Source organism: Drosophila willistoni, unplaced genomic scaffold (genome assembly GCF_018902025.1).
Source record: "Drosophila willistoni isolate 14030-0811.24 unplaced genomic scaffold, UCI_dwil_1.1 Seg183, whole genome shotgun sequence".
In the NCBI taxonomy this organism is placed as follows: domain Eukaryota; kingdom Metazoa; phylum Arthropoda; class Insecta; order Diptera; family Drosophilidae; genus Drosophila; species Drosophila willistoni.
This window is the reverse complement of record NW_025814144.1, coordinates 632,145-649,609: the sequence shown is the minus strand read 5'-3', so window position 1 is coordinate 649,609 and position 17,465 is coordinate 632,145. Positions and strand designations below refer to the sequence as shown.

General features: G+C 39.3%; 2 protein-coding genes across 2 annotated transcripts; both read left to right on the top strand.

The window, feature by feature from the left end:
• Positions 1 to 310: 310 nt before the first annotated feature.
• On the top strand, positions 311 to 2,397 carry LOC124461029 (G protein-activated inward rectifier potassium channel 3-like). Its single transcript, XM_047012620.1, has one exon. The coding sequence runs from the start codon at positions 347 to 349 to the stop codon at positions 1,967 to 1,969; it is 1,623 nt and encodes a 540-aa protein (XP_046868576.1). The 5' UTR covers positions 311 to 346; the 3' UTR covers positions 1,970 to 2,397.
• A 9,912-nt stretch (positions 2,398 to 12,309) lies between these two features.
• LOC6637758 (G protein-activated inward rectifier potassium channel 3) lies at positions 12,310 to 14,076 on the top strand. Its single transcript, XM_002060859.4, is given in 3 exon segments — positions 12,310 to 13,359; positions 13,362 to 13,909; positions 13,912 to 14,076. Coding segments are annotated over 3 exon segments (1,620 nt in total). The 5' UTR covers positions 12,310 to 12,386; the 3' UTR covers positions 14,011 to 14,076.
• Positions 14,077 to 17,465: the final 3,389 nt, after the last annotated feature.

Sequence of the window (17,465 nt, the reverse complement as noted above, 5' to 3'; positions counted from 1 at the left end):
TTAAACTTAAGCAATAGAAAACTTTAATTGAATATTAGCTTCATCAATTCAACAGAATTAAACCCAAGAATTGCGAGATGGTCTTTTGAGCTACAGAATTATGAGTATGAAGAGCAGTGCCAATTTGTGAATTGGTCGTGATTAAACCTAGTGAAACCGAATTTCTATCTAACCCACTCAATCCCTCTCTTCCCTACCCTCTCTCTCTCTCTATACATCACGGTCTTTTGCCTAATCCAAGTTTTTACTAGTTCTACGCTTAGGCGATAACCCATACGCGACGTTGCCAGACTGTGTTCAGAAAATTTTAAGAAAATAAAATTTCGAATGTTTACCTTGATCTTTAATGCTGTTACTCATTGGTTTTGTTTTTGTGCTGTGTTTTACCAGCATTTTAATTCAGGCTATGGTTTGGTATCGGCAGACACGCTTCTGCTCGCGGCGTGTACCAAAACTTGTGGTCTTCAAGCATGGCGAATGTAATGTGGTTCAGGGCAATGTGGCCAAAAGACGTCGTCGCTATCTACAGGATATCTTTACCACTCTGGTGGATGCACAGTGGCGCTGGACGCTGCTGGTATTTGCCGCCAGTTTTGTCATCTCATGGGCATTTTTTGCATTCATCTGGTGGATCATTGCGTATGCCCACAATGATTTGGAATACATTAATCTGAGCGAAACCCAGCCGGAACTGGTGGCCAATATGACGCATACGGTATGTGTGACCCAGGTGAAGAGCATGATGACGGCTTTCCTCTACTCGATTGAGACGCAGACAACAATTGGCTATGGCAATCGTTATGTGACCGAAGAGTGTCCCGAGGCCATATTTACCATGTGCATACAGTGCATCACTGGCGTCTTTATTCAAGCATTTATGGTGGGCATTGTGTTTGCCAAGTTATCGCGTCCCAAAAAGCGTGCCCAGACGTTGCTCTTCTCGAGAAATTCGGTAATCTGCCATCGGGATGGCATGCCATGTCTGATGTTCCGAGTCGGTGATATGCGCAAGTCGCACATCATTGAGGCCCATATCCGTGCCCAGATTATCCGCAAGAAGGTGACCAAAGAAGGTGAGGTGTTGCCCTTCTATCAACAGGAGTTGCATGTGGTTGCTGATGGCGGTGAGGATCGCTTAATGTTTATCTGGCCCACGACTATAGTGCATAAAATTGATCGAAATAGTCCACTATATATGCTCTCCGCCACGGATATGCTCAAGGAACGCTTCGAAGTGGTCGTTATGTTGGAGGGTGTTATCGAGTCCACTGGCATGACAACGCAGGCTCGTACCAGTTATTTGCCATCGGAGATACTGTGGGGCCATCGTTTCGTCAATGTGGTGTCGTTTCGCAAGGAAACTGGTGAATACGAGGTGGACTACACGCTCTTTAACAACACGTACGATGTGGATACACCTCTCTGCAGTGCCAAGCAGTTGGATGATCTAAAGTTGGAGTACACAAAAAGTCCAAAAGGCAGTCTAGCTCCCTTTCCAGATCGTACACTCTCGGCCAGCATGTTCCAGCACATTGCATCGGCCGCTTCGGTTGATCATTTGGATCCGGCCAGTGATGAATCGCTGGACTCGGGTCGTCTGCAAATCCGCTCCCATTCTATACCCAACGGCGTGCTGGCCAGCGAACTGGAGCCGTTGAATAACAACACCAAGCATCCTGGGGCATCCTTTACGATGGGTGGCCTGACTATTACAACTGCGCCCAGCATACCAAACCTGACAAGTATTAACGAGAGAACCAATTCTGGTAATTCCATAAATAGCAGTGACTACAACAGCAACAACAATAGCCTCAGCACACTGGCCATTGCCGGCGCTAGTGGTGGTGGTGCCAGTGGTGCAGGTGGTGGCATAGCCATTGTACCCAGTTCGGCCAGCAGCCGTAAGCAAAATAATCCACGACGTCTAAGCATCAAGCAGGATCAGCTGCCCATCGATTCCATTTGTTGATATTATTAAATAACAATAATCTGAGTGAGGAAAAGTGAACCCAGGACCCCTCCCCCCGACGTGTGCCCTCTTCTCATTTTCCCCCCACGACCAGAAACTGATGTTGTATTTTATAAGTGTTAGGCTCCTAATTTCTAAACCAATTTCAAGTGAATGCTGCAAAATAAGCTAGAAAGATTCCGAGGGAACTCAACTGTCATAGATCCTAGCGTGTGTGCGTATGTGCGTGTGTGTATGTGATCCTTTTTAAAATGCTGAAATGATTGCTATCCCCGCTTTTTTGATTGCATGGATGTGTTAATTAAGTTAATGAATGATTTTTACATTGTTAGTTTTTAGTTGTAATGAATTTATGAAAAATAAGCCTAAAAGTTGATATTATCACAAATTATGATGTGAACACACACCCAAACCAACACTTACACACAAACAGATGCACAGGATTCCTAAAGGGAATCGACCCTTTAAACTAATTCAGATTGATCATTGTGGTCCTATAGCACCAAATAGAAGCAAGTATGGTGTTATTGACGTTTTTACCAAATTTGTCAAACTGTATCCAGCAAAGACGACGAATACTAAAGAAGCGGTGCTAGCTCTTGAAGACTTTTTTGTGGCCTACAGTCGACCCTTTTCCATAGTATCGGATAGAGGAAGCCACAGAGTCACCTCAAGCTAATGTCCAAATTGAGAGGGTGAATCATACGCTGGGACCTATGCTTGCTTTCTGGCAAAAAAAAGTTAATATCTGTAATTATAAGATGTCATTTACTCAAATGACGCGACTTCAGTTGAAGTTAATAATCGAGATTGGCTTGAATCAAAATGAGCAGTCACAAAAATCTTTAACGATATTGATAAACCATTTGAAATAAAAACAGAAAATAGAAGACAATTAAACGAAATTTGAAACGATCCTCTTCACATATGTAGGAAATTATGTGTCACGCGGGCACAATAATCGTAATTGTGTAGTGGCTAGTGAGCGAGACAGAACGACACGCAGCGGCCGTAGCTATCTGGTGGACTCATTCATTCGCAAAATGAAGGAGATGCGTAGATTCAAAACACTCGCAATGGTACTTTCGCCTCGATCACATCGCACAAACAATATTGTAACTAAGGCCAAAATAATACAATATATATATATGTATTCTTAACGCTAATAATCATAATATAAATAAAGACAAATAAGGAAATCGCATTCTGTAACAATAATAAATAAAATGATAAGGGAAAGTATATTCCCACAAACTGGGGGTCAACCGAGATTTTTGGACAATTGGTGAAATTTGTGTGTGTGTGTAAAAGAGAAAGCAGACAAGAGACAGGAAATTGATGATAACTAGTGTTTACTATGGAAGCAGACAGACCAAGAGAGCAGATAGCTAGATATAATTAACGTTCACTGTGGAAGCAGACAGCAGACACGAAGTTGATAATAATTAGTGTTTACTGTGGAAGCAGACAGCAGACACGAAGTTGATGATAACGAGAGTTTACTGTGGTAGCAGTGAGACCGACAGCGATCACGAAGTTGGTGATAATTAGAACAAGGCCCGGCACTCATATCCCCCGGATGACGAACAGGTTCGGCACCTCTTATGTGTGTAAGCCGAACGGCTGCCGAAGCCTTCACACCAAAATTCAAGAGCATGAGGTGGATTTATTTTTTTTCAGCATTTCGACGCAAGTAGATCTAAGACGCTTTGTTGAGAGAACACACATGGAAAAATTGATCGCTGTTTTTTATACCTTTGCAAAAGGATAAGGCAACGCATTGAAGGAGGCATCTTCGACCATATAAAGTATATATATTCTTGATTAGTACGACGAGCTGGCACGAAGTTGAGATAATTCGAAGCAGACAAAGAGAGACGAAGAGAACGAGTGGAAAAAAGCCGAGTGAGTCGCGATAACAGAGTGAGTAGCTACAGAGAACAACCCAAACATTTGCAAGAAGCTGAGTGAGTTGCTACAACGATATTGATTTGCTACATTGTTGTCTTGAGTGTGAGTTACTTTGCTTGCACGACGAAACCAGAGCGGTGGCAGAAATATTGACGAAATTGATGTGAGCTACAGAGAGAACATTCCTAAGAATCGTCTGAATTAAACCATAACCTATAACAGCTGGACCTACATTAAAATAGTTTAACCTTACATTGGAGTCAGTTACAGCTTTTTGTGTATGCAAAACAAATGTTAAAAGTTCAAATAAAGACCTATTTAAAATCCAATTATCCTATGATGTCAAAGAAAGCCACATTAGAGTTATCTTTTTAGAAGTAAAGTAGAGATAATAGAAAAGTTCGACAACAAGCGGAGAGCGTAAGTGTTTCAAGTGTGGTGATCCATCGCACATGATAAGAAAAATAAAAACAAAGTGTGACGAATCGAATCACATCACTTCAAAACTAACTGTAGTTCTTTTGTTTCTGATAGTCAATGCTTACGATCGACGTCTCTCTCTCTTTCTAGCTGTCTTGGTGTGGCTGAAGCGTCGACGGGTCGGCGATTGTGACGCGTGCGCATCGTATGTTTTCACCGTTAGGACATAAGTAGGCAGAGCAAGGGTGGGTTCGAACAGTGGGCTAGAATTAGAGATAAATCACTTCGCCACTGACCATAAGAGTGTCAAGTTCAAACAGTGAAACAACCAGCAGTAGTGAGGAAAAAAAACCATAGAAAATCATCGAGTGGAAGACAAGGAGTAGCAGGTGAGCCTATTTCCTGAGATCCTTTTTGCTTGAGTGCGTAGGGACCCAAAAATAATAAAGATGTTCAGGATTAGTTAGCTATTAATAAAAATCTGTACTATTATTACTTAACCACATCGTATGTTTTCACCGTTAGGACATAAGTAGGCAGAGCAAGGGTGGGTTCGAACAGAGAGCTAGAATTAGAGATAAATCACTTCGCCAGTGACCATAAGAGTGTCAAGTTCAAAAAGTGAAACAACCAGCAGTAGTGAGGAAAAAAAACCATAGAAAATCATCGAGTGGAAGACAAGGAGTAGCAGGTGAGCCTATTTCCTGAGATCCTTTTTGCTTGAGTGCGGTAGGACCCAAAATAATAAAAGATGTTCAGGATTAGTTAGCTATTAATAAAAAATCTGTACTATTATTACTTAACCCACACAGCATTATTTTTTTCTTTGTTACTAAGTTATGTCTACCCTTTCCCTTCCTTTTCCTGGTCACTTAACCTTTTGAGTGGAGCCGAAGGATCAGCGGACTTCGGCAGGATGAGTTATTCTCCTGCAGACGAAGTCCGTCGCTGATCTCAAGGGTAAGTCACTCAAGGATCTCGGCAGGCAAGATCAGTCGTTGCAAGTTCCTCTTCACCGTCCCTTTCCAATAACCCCACTAACGTTCCCTTCACGCTTCCCTTTCCCAGTCCAAGAGGCAACGGATCTTGGCCAAGCGGGCTTCGCTTGGCAGACAAGATCAGTCGTTGCTGCTCCTCTTGGACTCTTCTCCTACCCTTTTCCCTTTCCCTTCCCTTTTCTCCCTTTATGTGGTCTCAATTTCATCTCATAATACTCTTCAAGGTCTTCAGATCAAATAAATGTTCTGTAGACGGGACTCTGGAGATTGAGAACTGTACCCCAGCCAGAGCTTTCTTACAGATGGCGCCCGAGCAGGGACCTTGATGAGTATTATGAGGGAAATGTTAAAATATATATATGTAAGTACATTTATTGATATATGTATAGTAAAAAATCCGATTTTCCCAATAAGGAAAAAAAAGATGTGTTTTGCGAGTTAAAAGCAACGTACTTTATTATTTGAATGAAAACTTAGAACTGGTTACAAAAATGTCTTATGGTTATATTTATAAGCTAAATTTGGGAGCCCTTTGGTGGCGTGATTGATATTTGGATGATTTGATTGGTCCGAATTTAATTGCTGAGTTAGCGTTCTCACGCTTTTGGTTGTTAGGGGGACAATTATTATATATATTAAGCCTTTCTGTGGAGAAAAATATTCTACATGGAAATTTAGACTTAGATTAAAAAGAATTGCTTTTTTTACCGAATTAAGTCATTAAAGTAATTGATAATCCAATGCCTAAAGTAGATGATACTTGGGAAAATGCGGAGATATTGTTGGAACATTAATTAACAATGCACATTAATTCACAATTTAGGCGATTCCTTTTTAAACGGCAGGCGACATCACGGCACGTGGTATTTTGCAGAATTTAGATGCGGTATACGAGCGTAAAAGCGTTGCTTCTCATTTGGGTGCATACAATCGTTTAATGACCCTCAAACTATCTAGTGAAATAACACTTTTGAAACATTTTATTATTTTCGATGACATGGTGGATGAGCTGTTAACAGCAGGTGCACCAATGGATGAGAGCAACAAGATCGCACATTTGCTGCGGAATCTTCCTTCAAACTATAATGGTGTAATCACTGCGATTGAAACTTTGTCAGACGATACTCTATCATTAGCATTTGTAAAAATTAAATTGTTAGACTATGAGACCAAACTAAGAGATGAAGGTACGGATACAAGTCGAAAAGTCATGAAGGCAGTCGTAAGCAACAGAAAATATTTTAATAATAGTGGGATGAAAGCTAAATACACACAACAAAAGAAATTTTTTAAGGGAAAAGCACGAATTAGCGTTAAATGCCATTACTGTGGCAAAGAGGGGCATATTAAAAAGAATTGTTACGATTTTATAAGGGCAAATATAACTAAAGATTTTAATCAACAAAGCTCAACTTGCAACATCGGGCCAAGTTTTGCGTTCATGATGAAAAGAATTAAAGAAAGTGATAAAGTTAATAGTGAACTCGGTTTTATACTCGATTCTGGAACCACTGACCATTTGATCAATGATGACTCGATGTTTGCCGATTGCGTGGAATTGCGGCAGCCAATAAAAATCGCTGTGGCAAAAGAGGGTGAATTCATATATGCTACTAACTACGTGGAATAGTACGGCTACACAATGGACACAATATCACTCTGGAGGATGTGCTCTATTGCAAAGAAGCATCAGGAAACTTCATATCTGTGAAGCGCCTGCAAAAGGCAGGGATGTCTATAAAGTTTGACTGTGATGATGTGTGATTGTCCTTCAAAATTCAGGTATGTTGATTGATGTACCAGGAGTAAAATTTTAAGCTTACAGTGTAGAGGCGAGGAACAAAAATAATTATCGATTATGGCATGAGAGTTAGGACATATAAGCAATGCGAAATTACTTGAAATAAAGAATAATAATTTATTTAATGACAGCAGTCTTCTTGTTAATTTAAAAGTATTAGATGAAATATGTGAGTCCTGTTTAAATGGAAAGCAGGCTAGGTTGCCAATTAAACAATCTACAGATAAAAATCATATAAACGACCCTTATTTGTAGTTCACTCAGATGTTTGTGGTCCCATTACACCAGTTACACTAGACGACGAAAATTATTTGTGATCTTTGTAGATCAATTTACACATTACTGTGTAACTTACTTATTTGATAAAATATAAATCAGATGTATTCAATTCATTTAAAGATTTAAAAGCGAAGCTCACTTCAATCTCCAATTGTCAATTTGTATATTGACAACGGTAGGGAATACTTATCAAATGAAATGCGTGATTTTTACGTTAAAAAAGGGATAAGTTATCATTTGACTGTGCCACATACACCTCAGTTAAATGGTGTTTCGGAGCGAATGATAAGAACTAATAAATGGAGCAAAATTAGACAAATGTTTCTGGGGTGAAGCTGTACTAACTGCAACATACTTAATTAACAGAATTCCAAGCAGAGCACTCCTTGACAGTAAAATAACCCAGAGGGCCGGGGCTAACTTCGACCGCGTCAAAGTTTGTATACCCTTGCAACATTTTTGGTAACTCTTTCCTTACCTATAGCCATCAAAATTGGAACAACGTTTACGCTAAAAAGGTAATGTTTCCGAAAGAACGGCCTACAATCTTAGCATAGGAAATAACGAAGATATTGATCAAAGTCACTGTTTTCCACCGATCGTTCCTATGGGAGCTATATGATATAGCTACCCGATCCTTATCAAATTTGGCACAGTCATTTACAGATATATTAAACTAACAAATGTTTAATTTGAAAGCAATCGCGTCAATAGTTACGAAGTTATTGACAAAAGTCACTGTTTTCGAAAGATCGTTCCTATGGGAGCTACATGATGTAGTCACCCGATCTTGATCAAATTTTGCATAGTCGTTTATATGTGTAATTAACTTAACAATATTAAATTTCATTGATAAGAGCTCAGAAAATAACGAAGTTATTAAGAAAAGTCACTGTTCGTGACTTTGGCATTTGTATGGGAGCTATATGATATAGTGATCCGATCCTTCTGAATCCGAGATATACAACGCCTGCAGTATATACAAGCCTACAATGAAAATTTCAGTTCTGTAGCTCTTTCGGTCTAGGAGGAGTTGCGTTGATCCAGACGGACGGACATGGCGATTTGAACTCGGCTGATCAAGAATATTTTGTAGTAGGCTACATATAAATCCCCTGGTCTACGTATGTATATAATACTTATTTACCTACTTTAATAATAACGCTAATCCAATACATATATAAAATAACCCTATTGTATAAGCGATAACCTGTATTATGTAGCGATTAAGCTATAACGATATCAACGCGGTGATATCGATGACTTTTAAAAGAGACAACGCTGATACCTTCTTCCGTTCTGAAAAGCTGGCAGCGACCAACGTGCGTTTGAGAAAAACATTAATTATTAAGCCATCCATTGTGAATTAATATAAAAGCTGAGAAAACAATAAACATTTATAACTCTTACAATATATACTTTATATGGTCGGAGATGCTTCCTTCTATGCGTTGCACACTTTTGACCAAAATTAATATATCCTTTTTGCAAGGGTATAAAGATAAATTTGATGAAAAATCTTTTAAATTTTTGTAGGGTATGAACCTAATGGACTCAAATTGTGTGATGCCATTAAAAAAAATTTATTGTTGCAAGGGATGTCGTTGTAGACGAAACTAACAGGATTCAAAGAGAGTAGGAGTCAAAAAGAAATCCTAGAAGAAATGCGGAATGTGATCAGCTTAGTTTTCCGAATGAAAGTATGGAAAGTGATCAGCTCAATTTCCCGAATGAAAGTAAGGAAAGTGATCAACTCAACCCGAATGAAAGTAAGAAAGGTGATCAATTCAACCCGAATGAAAGTACGGAATATGATAGAGCGAATAAAAAAAGAAAACATGATCTCCTGAATGATATAAAGGAATTATATATCCCGAATAATAGTACGGATTGTGAAAAAGCTGATCAGCCGTGTAATGATTTTGAATTGAGAAAGGATACTAATATAATTAGTAGAAAAAGTGAAAGGTTAAAGTCCAAATCAAGGGTATCCTATAAGGAGAATAATGTAACTCTAAATAATTTTATATTAAATGCACATTCAATTTTTGATGAAGTCCCAAGATCCTTTGAAGAAATATTAAATAGAAATGATAAAATTGATTGGGAGGAAGCAAGAAAGACAGAGTTGAATGCCCATGAAGTTAATAACACCTGGACAATAATAAGAAAACCAGAAAACAAAAATATTGTAGATAGTAGATGGGTAAAATAAATATAACGAACCGTTCCAATCAAATATAAAGCAATCCTGGTTGCAAGAGGTTTAACGCAACAGTACCAAGTTGATTACGAGGAAACCTTTGCCCTGTTGCCAGAATTGCGAGTTTCAGATTCATACTATCATTAGCAGTTCAGTTTAATTTGAAAGTCCATCAGATGGATGTTAAGACAGCTTTTCTCAATGGTATGTACATTGAAGGAGGAAATATCATGAAACCTCCACAAGGCGTACCATGCAATGCTGGACATGTATGCAAATTTAACAAAGCCATATATGGGCTTAAACAAGCAGCTAGATGCCGGTTTCAAGTATTTGAGCTAGCATTAATAGAATTCGATTTTGTAAACTCTCCGGTTGATCGCTGTATATGTATTCTTGATAGAGGTGATATTAAGAAATACATATATGTGTTATTATATGTTGATGACTTAATAGCGTCAGGAGATATGATTAAAATGAATAGTTTCAAAAAATATTTAAGTGAGAGGTTTAGAATGACTGACTTAAATGAGATACGACATTTCATTGGTATCAGAATTGAAATTTATGAAGACAAAATATATTTAAGCCAAGCTGCATATGTGAAAAGAATTTTAAATAAATTTTCCTGAGTAGGTATAGTAGCAAGAACAATGCTGAGTTATGGCAATGTTTAAAAAGTCTTGTTAGATATTTAAAAGGAACTATTAATATAAAACTTGTTTTTAAAAAGAATACATCATTTGAAAATGTTTTAGTTGGCTATGTAGATTCTCATTGGGGTAGTATAAGATTGATAGAAAAAGTACATCTGGAGATTTGTTTAATCTAATTTGTTGGAATACAAAAGGACAAAACTCAGTGGCATCTTCATCAACTGAAGCTGAATATATGGCTCTATTTGAAGCTGTTAGAGAAGCCCTCTGGGTAGTCTCTAAATAAATAGTGTAAATATAAAACTTGAACACCCCATTAAAATTTATGAAGACAACCAAGGTTGTATTATCATTGCGAATTTAAGAAATGAAGTAAGTAAGCCGTCTCGCCGACTTAGGTATAGCATACACCAGGTTAAACAAATATTTAAAATTTCGAAAACCAAATGTATGTCTATTAAATTGTTTTAACATGCCTCATACCATATGCTGTCTTTTACTCTACAAACACACGAGCACTCTAGCGCCGCCACTAACCAACGGCCAATTCTGCTCGCGTAGCAAAATACGTTCATACATATATTTTGAATGTTTTTAGTCCGATTTTAGTCAAATTTGGTAGTTTGATAGAAATAGATAAGATTAATTAGTGTGCCAATCGCGATGGTCAAAAAATTGCAAGAGACAATCGGTTTTTTCGGGTGTGGCAACGTATTAAAATACATATATTCTGCGCGCATACTAAGCCAGTATACTACTGAATTTGGTGAGTTTAGCTTTGTTAGTTTTCGAGAAAATCAGTTTTGTTTAATTTTCGGGGGCGGAAATGGGCGTGGAAAAATTTTTAGATAGTCAATATCTGCGCGTTTATTAAGGTAGCTTACATACCAAATTTAATGTCGGTAGCTTACATAGTTTTTAAGAAAATCTGTTTTTTGTAAATTCCGGGTGCGGAAGGGGCGTGGCAAAAATTTGAAACAAACTCGATTACTGTACATAATTCACGTGACTGCATACCAAATTTGGTGGCTCTAGCTCTTATAGTCTCCGAGATCTGCGTGTTCATACAGATGGACGGACGGACGGACGGCCAGACGGACCGAAAGACGGACATGGCTAGATCGACTCGGTTGTTGATCCTGATCAAGAATATATATACTTTGTGGGGTCGGAGATGCTTCCTTCTGCCTGTTACATACATTTTGGCGACTTTAATATACCATTTCACCCTATGGGTGTATGGTATAAAAAGATAGAAAATAATGAGATTTGTCTTGAGTATATTTGTACAGATAACCAACTTGCTGATATCTTCACCAAACCACTTCCTGCTGGAAGATTTGCAGAATTACGAACCAATTGGTAATACTACAGGAGGAGTGATCGTCCGTGCCGTACAAGGAGAAATACTTTAAAGAAAAACTAATACATGCTTTATGAACTAATTGAATTTTTTTTATCTTTTTTTTTTTTTTCTTAATACCTTGATAACTAACATTAGTATAAGCTAACAATTGAATATTAATCTTTCTTAAATATTTTTAATTCTAATGTTTTTTGAGGAGGCATGTTGAATACCTATTCGTTATCAAATAACAAATTACGCAATACTATCAGTCATTACGCAATACTATCAGTCATTACGCAATACTATCATTCATTACACAATACTGTCATCTTTTAATGACTGGTCACACTTGCTTTTTAACTTCCTCTTTTGTTGTAAAAACTTGAACTGTGTGTATGTGGTCCCGGTGTTGCAGTCAAAAAATAATCAAAGAATAAATAAATAATCAACATATAAAATTAAACTTAAGCAATAGAAAACTTTAATTGAATATTAGCTTCATCAATTCAACAGAATTAAACCCAAGAATTGCGAGATGGTCTTTGAGCTACAGAATTATGAGTATGAAGAGCAGTGCAATTTGTGAATTGGTCGTGATTAAACCTAGTGAAACCGAATTTCTATCTAACCCACTCAATCCCTCTCTTCCCTACCCTCTCTCTCTCTCTATACATCACGGTCTTTTGCCTAATCCAAGTTTTTACTAGTTCTACGCTTAGCGATAACACATACGCGACGTTGCCAGACTGTGTTCAGAAAATTTTAAGAAAATAAAATTTCGAATGTTTACCTTGATCTTTAATGCTGTTACTCATTGGTTTTGTTTTTGTGCTGTGTTTTACCAGCATTTTAATTCAGGCTATGGTTTGGTATCGGCAGACACGCTTCTGCTCGCGGCGTGTACCAAAACTTGTGGTCTTCAAGCATGGCGAATGTAATGTGGTTCAGGGCAATGTGGCCAAAAGACGTCGTCGCTATCTACAGGATATCTTTACCACTCTGGTGGATGCACAGTGGCGCTGGACGCTGCTGGTATTTGCCGCCAGTTTTGTCATCTCATGGGCATTTTTTGCATTCATCTGGTGGATCATTGCGTATGCCCACAATGATTTGGAGTACATTAATCTGAGCGAAACCCAGCCGGAACTGGTGGCCAATATGACGCATACGGTATGTGTGACCCAGGTGAAGAGCATGATGACGGCTTTCCTCTACTCGATTGAGACGCAGATAACAATTGGCTATGGCAATCGTTATGTGACCGAAGAGTGTCCCGAGGCCATATTTACCATGTGCATACAGTGCATCACTGGCGTCTTTATTCAAGCATTTATGGTGGGCATTGTGTTTGCCAAATTATCGCGTCCCAAAAAGCGAGCCCAGACGTTGCTCTTCTCGAGAAATTCGGTAATCTGCCATCGGGATGGCATGCCATGTCTGATGTTCCGAGTCGGTGATATGCGCAAGTCGCACATCATTGAGGCCCATATCCGTGCCCAGATTATCCGCAAGAAGGTGACCAAAGAAGGTGAGGTGTTGCCCTTCTATCAACAGGAGTTGCATGTGGTTGCTGATGGCGGTGAGGATCGCTTAATGTTTATCTGGCCCACGACTATAGTGCATAAAATTGATCGAAATAGTCCACTATATATGCTCTCCGCCACGGATATGCTCAAGGAACGCTTCGAAGTGGTCGTTATGTTGGAGGGTGTTATCGAGTCCACTGGCATGACAACGCAGGCTCGTACCAGTTATTTGCCATCGGAGATACTGTGGGCCATCGTTTCGTCAATGTGGTGTCGTTTCGCAAGGAAACTGGTGAATACGAGGTGGACTACACGCTCTTTAACAACACGTACGATGTGGATACACCTCTCTGCAGTGCCAAGCAGTTGGATGATCTAAAGTTGGAGTACACAAAAAGTACAAAAGGCAGTCTAGCTCCCTTTCCAGATCGTACATTCTCGGCCAGCATGTTCCAGCACATTGCATCGGCCGCTTCGGTTGATCATTTGGATCCGGCCAGTGATGAATCGCTGGACTCGGGTCGTCTGCAAATCCGCTCCCATTCCATACCCAACGGCGTGCTGGCCAGCGAACTGGAGCCGTTGAATAACAACACCAAGCATCCTGGGGCATCCTTTACGATGGGTGGCCTGACTATTACCACAACTGCGCCCAGCATACCAAACCTGACAAGTATTAACGAGCGAACCAATTCTGGTAATTCCATAAATAGCAGTGACTACAACAGCAACAACAATAGCCTCTGCACACTGGCCATTGCCGGCGCTAGTGGTGGTGGTGCCAGTGGTGCAAGTGGTGCATAGCCATTGTACCCAGTTCGGCCAGCAGCCGTAAGCAAAATAATCCACGACGTCTAAGCATCAAGCAGGATCAGCTGCCCATCGATTCCATTTGTTGATATTATTAAATAACAATAATCTGAGTGAGGAAAAGTGAACCCAGGACCCCTCCCCCCGACGTGTGCCCTCTCAGACCACTATGGGAGTCAATTCAACCAATCAAGGAATGCATGCTGAAACGAATACTTATAATACTTTCATGTTGGATTAATTGAAATGATTTATCATGGAAGTAATAAGATATGAAAATATGTAAAAATAATAGCCTAAAAGTTGATATTATCACAAATTATGATGTGAACACACACCCAAACCAACACTTACACACAAACAGATGCACAGGATTCCTAAAGGGAATCGACCCTTTAAACTAATTCAGATTGATCATTGTGGTCCTATAGCACCAAATAGAAGCAAGAAGTATGGTGTTATTGACGTTTTTACCAAATTTGTCAAACTGTATCCAGCAAAGACGACGAATACTAAAGAAGCGGTGCTAGCTCTTGAAGACTTTTTTTGTCGACCCTTTTCCATAGTATCGGATAGAGGAAGCCACAGAGTCACCTCAAGTAATGTCCAAATTGAGAGGGTGAATCATACGCTGGGACCTATGCTTGCTTTCTGGCAAAAAAAAGTTAATATCTGTAATTATAAGATGTCATTTACTCAAATGACGCGACTTCAGTTGAAGTTAATAATCGAGATTGGCTTGAAACAAAATGAGCAGTCACAAAAATCTTTAACGATATTGATAAACCATTTGAAATAAAAACAGAAAATAGAAGACAACCAAACGAAATTTGAAACGATCCTCTTCACATATGTAGGAAATTATGTGTCACGCGGGCACAATAATCGTAATTGTGTAGTGGCTAGTGAGCGAGACAGAACGACACGCAGCGGCCGTAGCTATCTGGTGGACTCATTCATTCGCAAAATGAAGGAGATGCGTAGATTCAAAACACTCGCAATGGTACTTTCGCCTCGATCACATCGCACAAACAATATTGTAACTAAGGCCAAAATAATACAATATATATATATGTATTCTTAACACTAAGAATCATAATAAATAAAATGATAAGGGAAAGTATATTCCCACAAACTGGGGTCAACCGAGATTTTTGGACAATTGGTGAAATTTGTGTGTGTGTGTAAAAGAGAAAGCAGACAAGAGACAGGAAATTGATGATAACTAGTGTTTACTATGGAAGCAGACAGACCAAGAGACAGATAGTTAGATATAATTAACGTTCACTGTGGAAGCAGACAGCAGACACGAAGTTGATAATAATTAGTGTTTACTGTGGAAGCAGACAGCAGACACGAAGTTGATGATAACGAGAGTTTACTGTTGTAGCAGTGAGACCGACAGCGATCACGAAGTTGGTGATAATTAGTACAGGGCCCGGCACTCATATCCCCCGGAAGACGAACAGGTTCGGCACCTCTTATGCGTGTAAGCCGAACGGCTGCCGAAGCCTTCACACCAAAAATTGAAGAGCATGAGGGTGGATTTAGTTCAGGGGTAGGCACAAAGAGAGCCAGCTCAAACTGTCAATGTATGCGTGCGCTTGCTTGTGTGCGTAAGCTGCTTTACACTGCGCGAATCGTATGTGAAGAAACGAATAAAAAAATTAAACTGCAAGTGAAAAGAATAATTCCGACCTAATTGTATTATAATATACATTTTACCCTATAGGGACAAAATATAAATAATGGCAAAATATTTTTAAAGTTGCCATGTAAGAAAGTGAAGCATTAATTTTTCTGCGTGTAGCTGCGTAACAAAGCGACATAGTACTGCTTTCGTCAAAAGTCTGTGCGACACTAGCTGTTTTTTTACGCTCTCAACTTGTACTTCGTGCTCACATCGGCATGCACACAGACGGCCACACGAGCAATTGCCGAGCAAAAGTGCCCGCACGGGCTATGGGCGCCTACCTCTGATTTAGTGTACTTCAGCATTTCGACGCAAGTAGATCTAAGACGCTTTGTTGAGAGAACACACATGGAAAATTTGATCGCTGCTTTGTTTTTTTTACCCTTGCGAAAAGGGTAAGACAACGCATTGAAGGAAGCATCTTCGACCATATAAAGTATATATATTCTTGATCAGTACGACGAGCGGGCACGAAGTTGAGATAATTCGAAGCAGACAAAAAAAGACGAAGAGAACGACTGGAAAAAGCCGAGTGAGTCGCGATAACAGAGTGATAACAGAGAACAACCCGAACATTTGCAAGAAGGCTGAGTGAGTTGCTTCAACGATATTGATTTGCTACATTGTTGTCTTGAGTGTGAGTTACTTTGCTTGCACGACGAAACCAGAGCGGTGGCAGAAATATTGACGAAATTGATGTGAGCTACAGAGAGCACATTCCTAAGAATCGTCTGAATTAAACCATAACCTATAACAGTTGGACCTACATTAACATAGTGTGTAAATTTTGCTAAGTTTGATTGAAAGTTGATTGATAACCATACATTAATATACCACTCTTGTTAAGCAATATACGAACATGTAATTGTGTGAAATGAATCGAGGTGAGATTCTAGCTTTTCGTATTGAAGAGCTGCGCAGTAAATTGAGGGACTTAGCGCTAGAGACTACAGGCCTTAAAGCTGAGCTGCAAACGCGTCTACTACTCGCTCATTACCACCAAATAGAAACTAAGAATGATGGGCAAGATGCAAATTTCCCCTCGGCTAGAACAATTCAAGAAGTCTCGAGCACAGGCAAAAATCATGGTTCACATGTGGAGGGAAGCGTTTCCGAATTTTGAGGTTTGGGTTCGATTAACGTTGTACAGTGGACTAGGGATCTAGAAGAAGACGCTTTAACCTTACATTGAAGTCAGTTACAGCTTTTTGTGTATGCAAAACAAATGTTAAAAGTTCAAATAAAGACCTATTTAAAATATAATTATCCTATGATGTCGTCAAAGAAAGCAACATTAGAGTTATCTTTTTAGAAGTAAAGTAGAGATAATAGAAAAGTTCGATAACAAGCGGAGAGCGTAAGTGTTTCAAGTGTGGTGATCCATCGCACATGATAAGAAAAATAAAAACAAAGTGTGACGAATCGAACCACATCACTTCAAAACTAACTGTAGTTCTTTTGTTTCTGATAGTCAATGCTTACGATCGACGTCTCTCTCTCTTTCTAGCTGTCTTGGTGTGGCTGAAGCGTCGACGGGTCGGCGATTCTGACGCGTGCGCATCGTAAGTTTTTTTACCGTTAGGACATAAGTAGGCAGAGCCAGGGTGGGTTCGAACAGAGAGCTAGAATTAGAGATAAATCACTTCGCCAGTGACCATAAGAGTGTCAAGTTCAAAAAGTGAAACAACCAGCAGTAGTGAGGAAAAAAAACCATAGAAAATCATCGAGTGGAAGACAAGGAGTAGCAGGTGAGCCTATTTCCTGAGATCCTTTTTGCTTGAGTGCGGTAGGGACCCAAAATAATAAAAGATGTTCAGGATTAGTTAGCTATTAATAAAAAATCTGTACTAT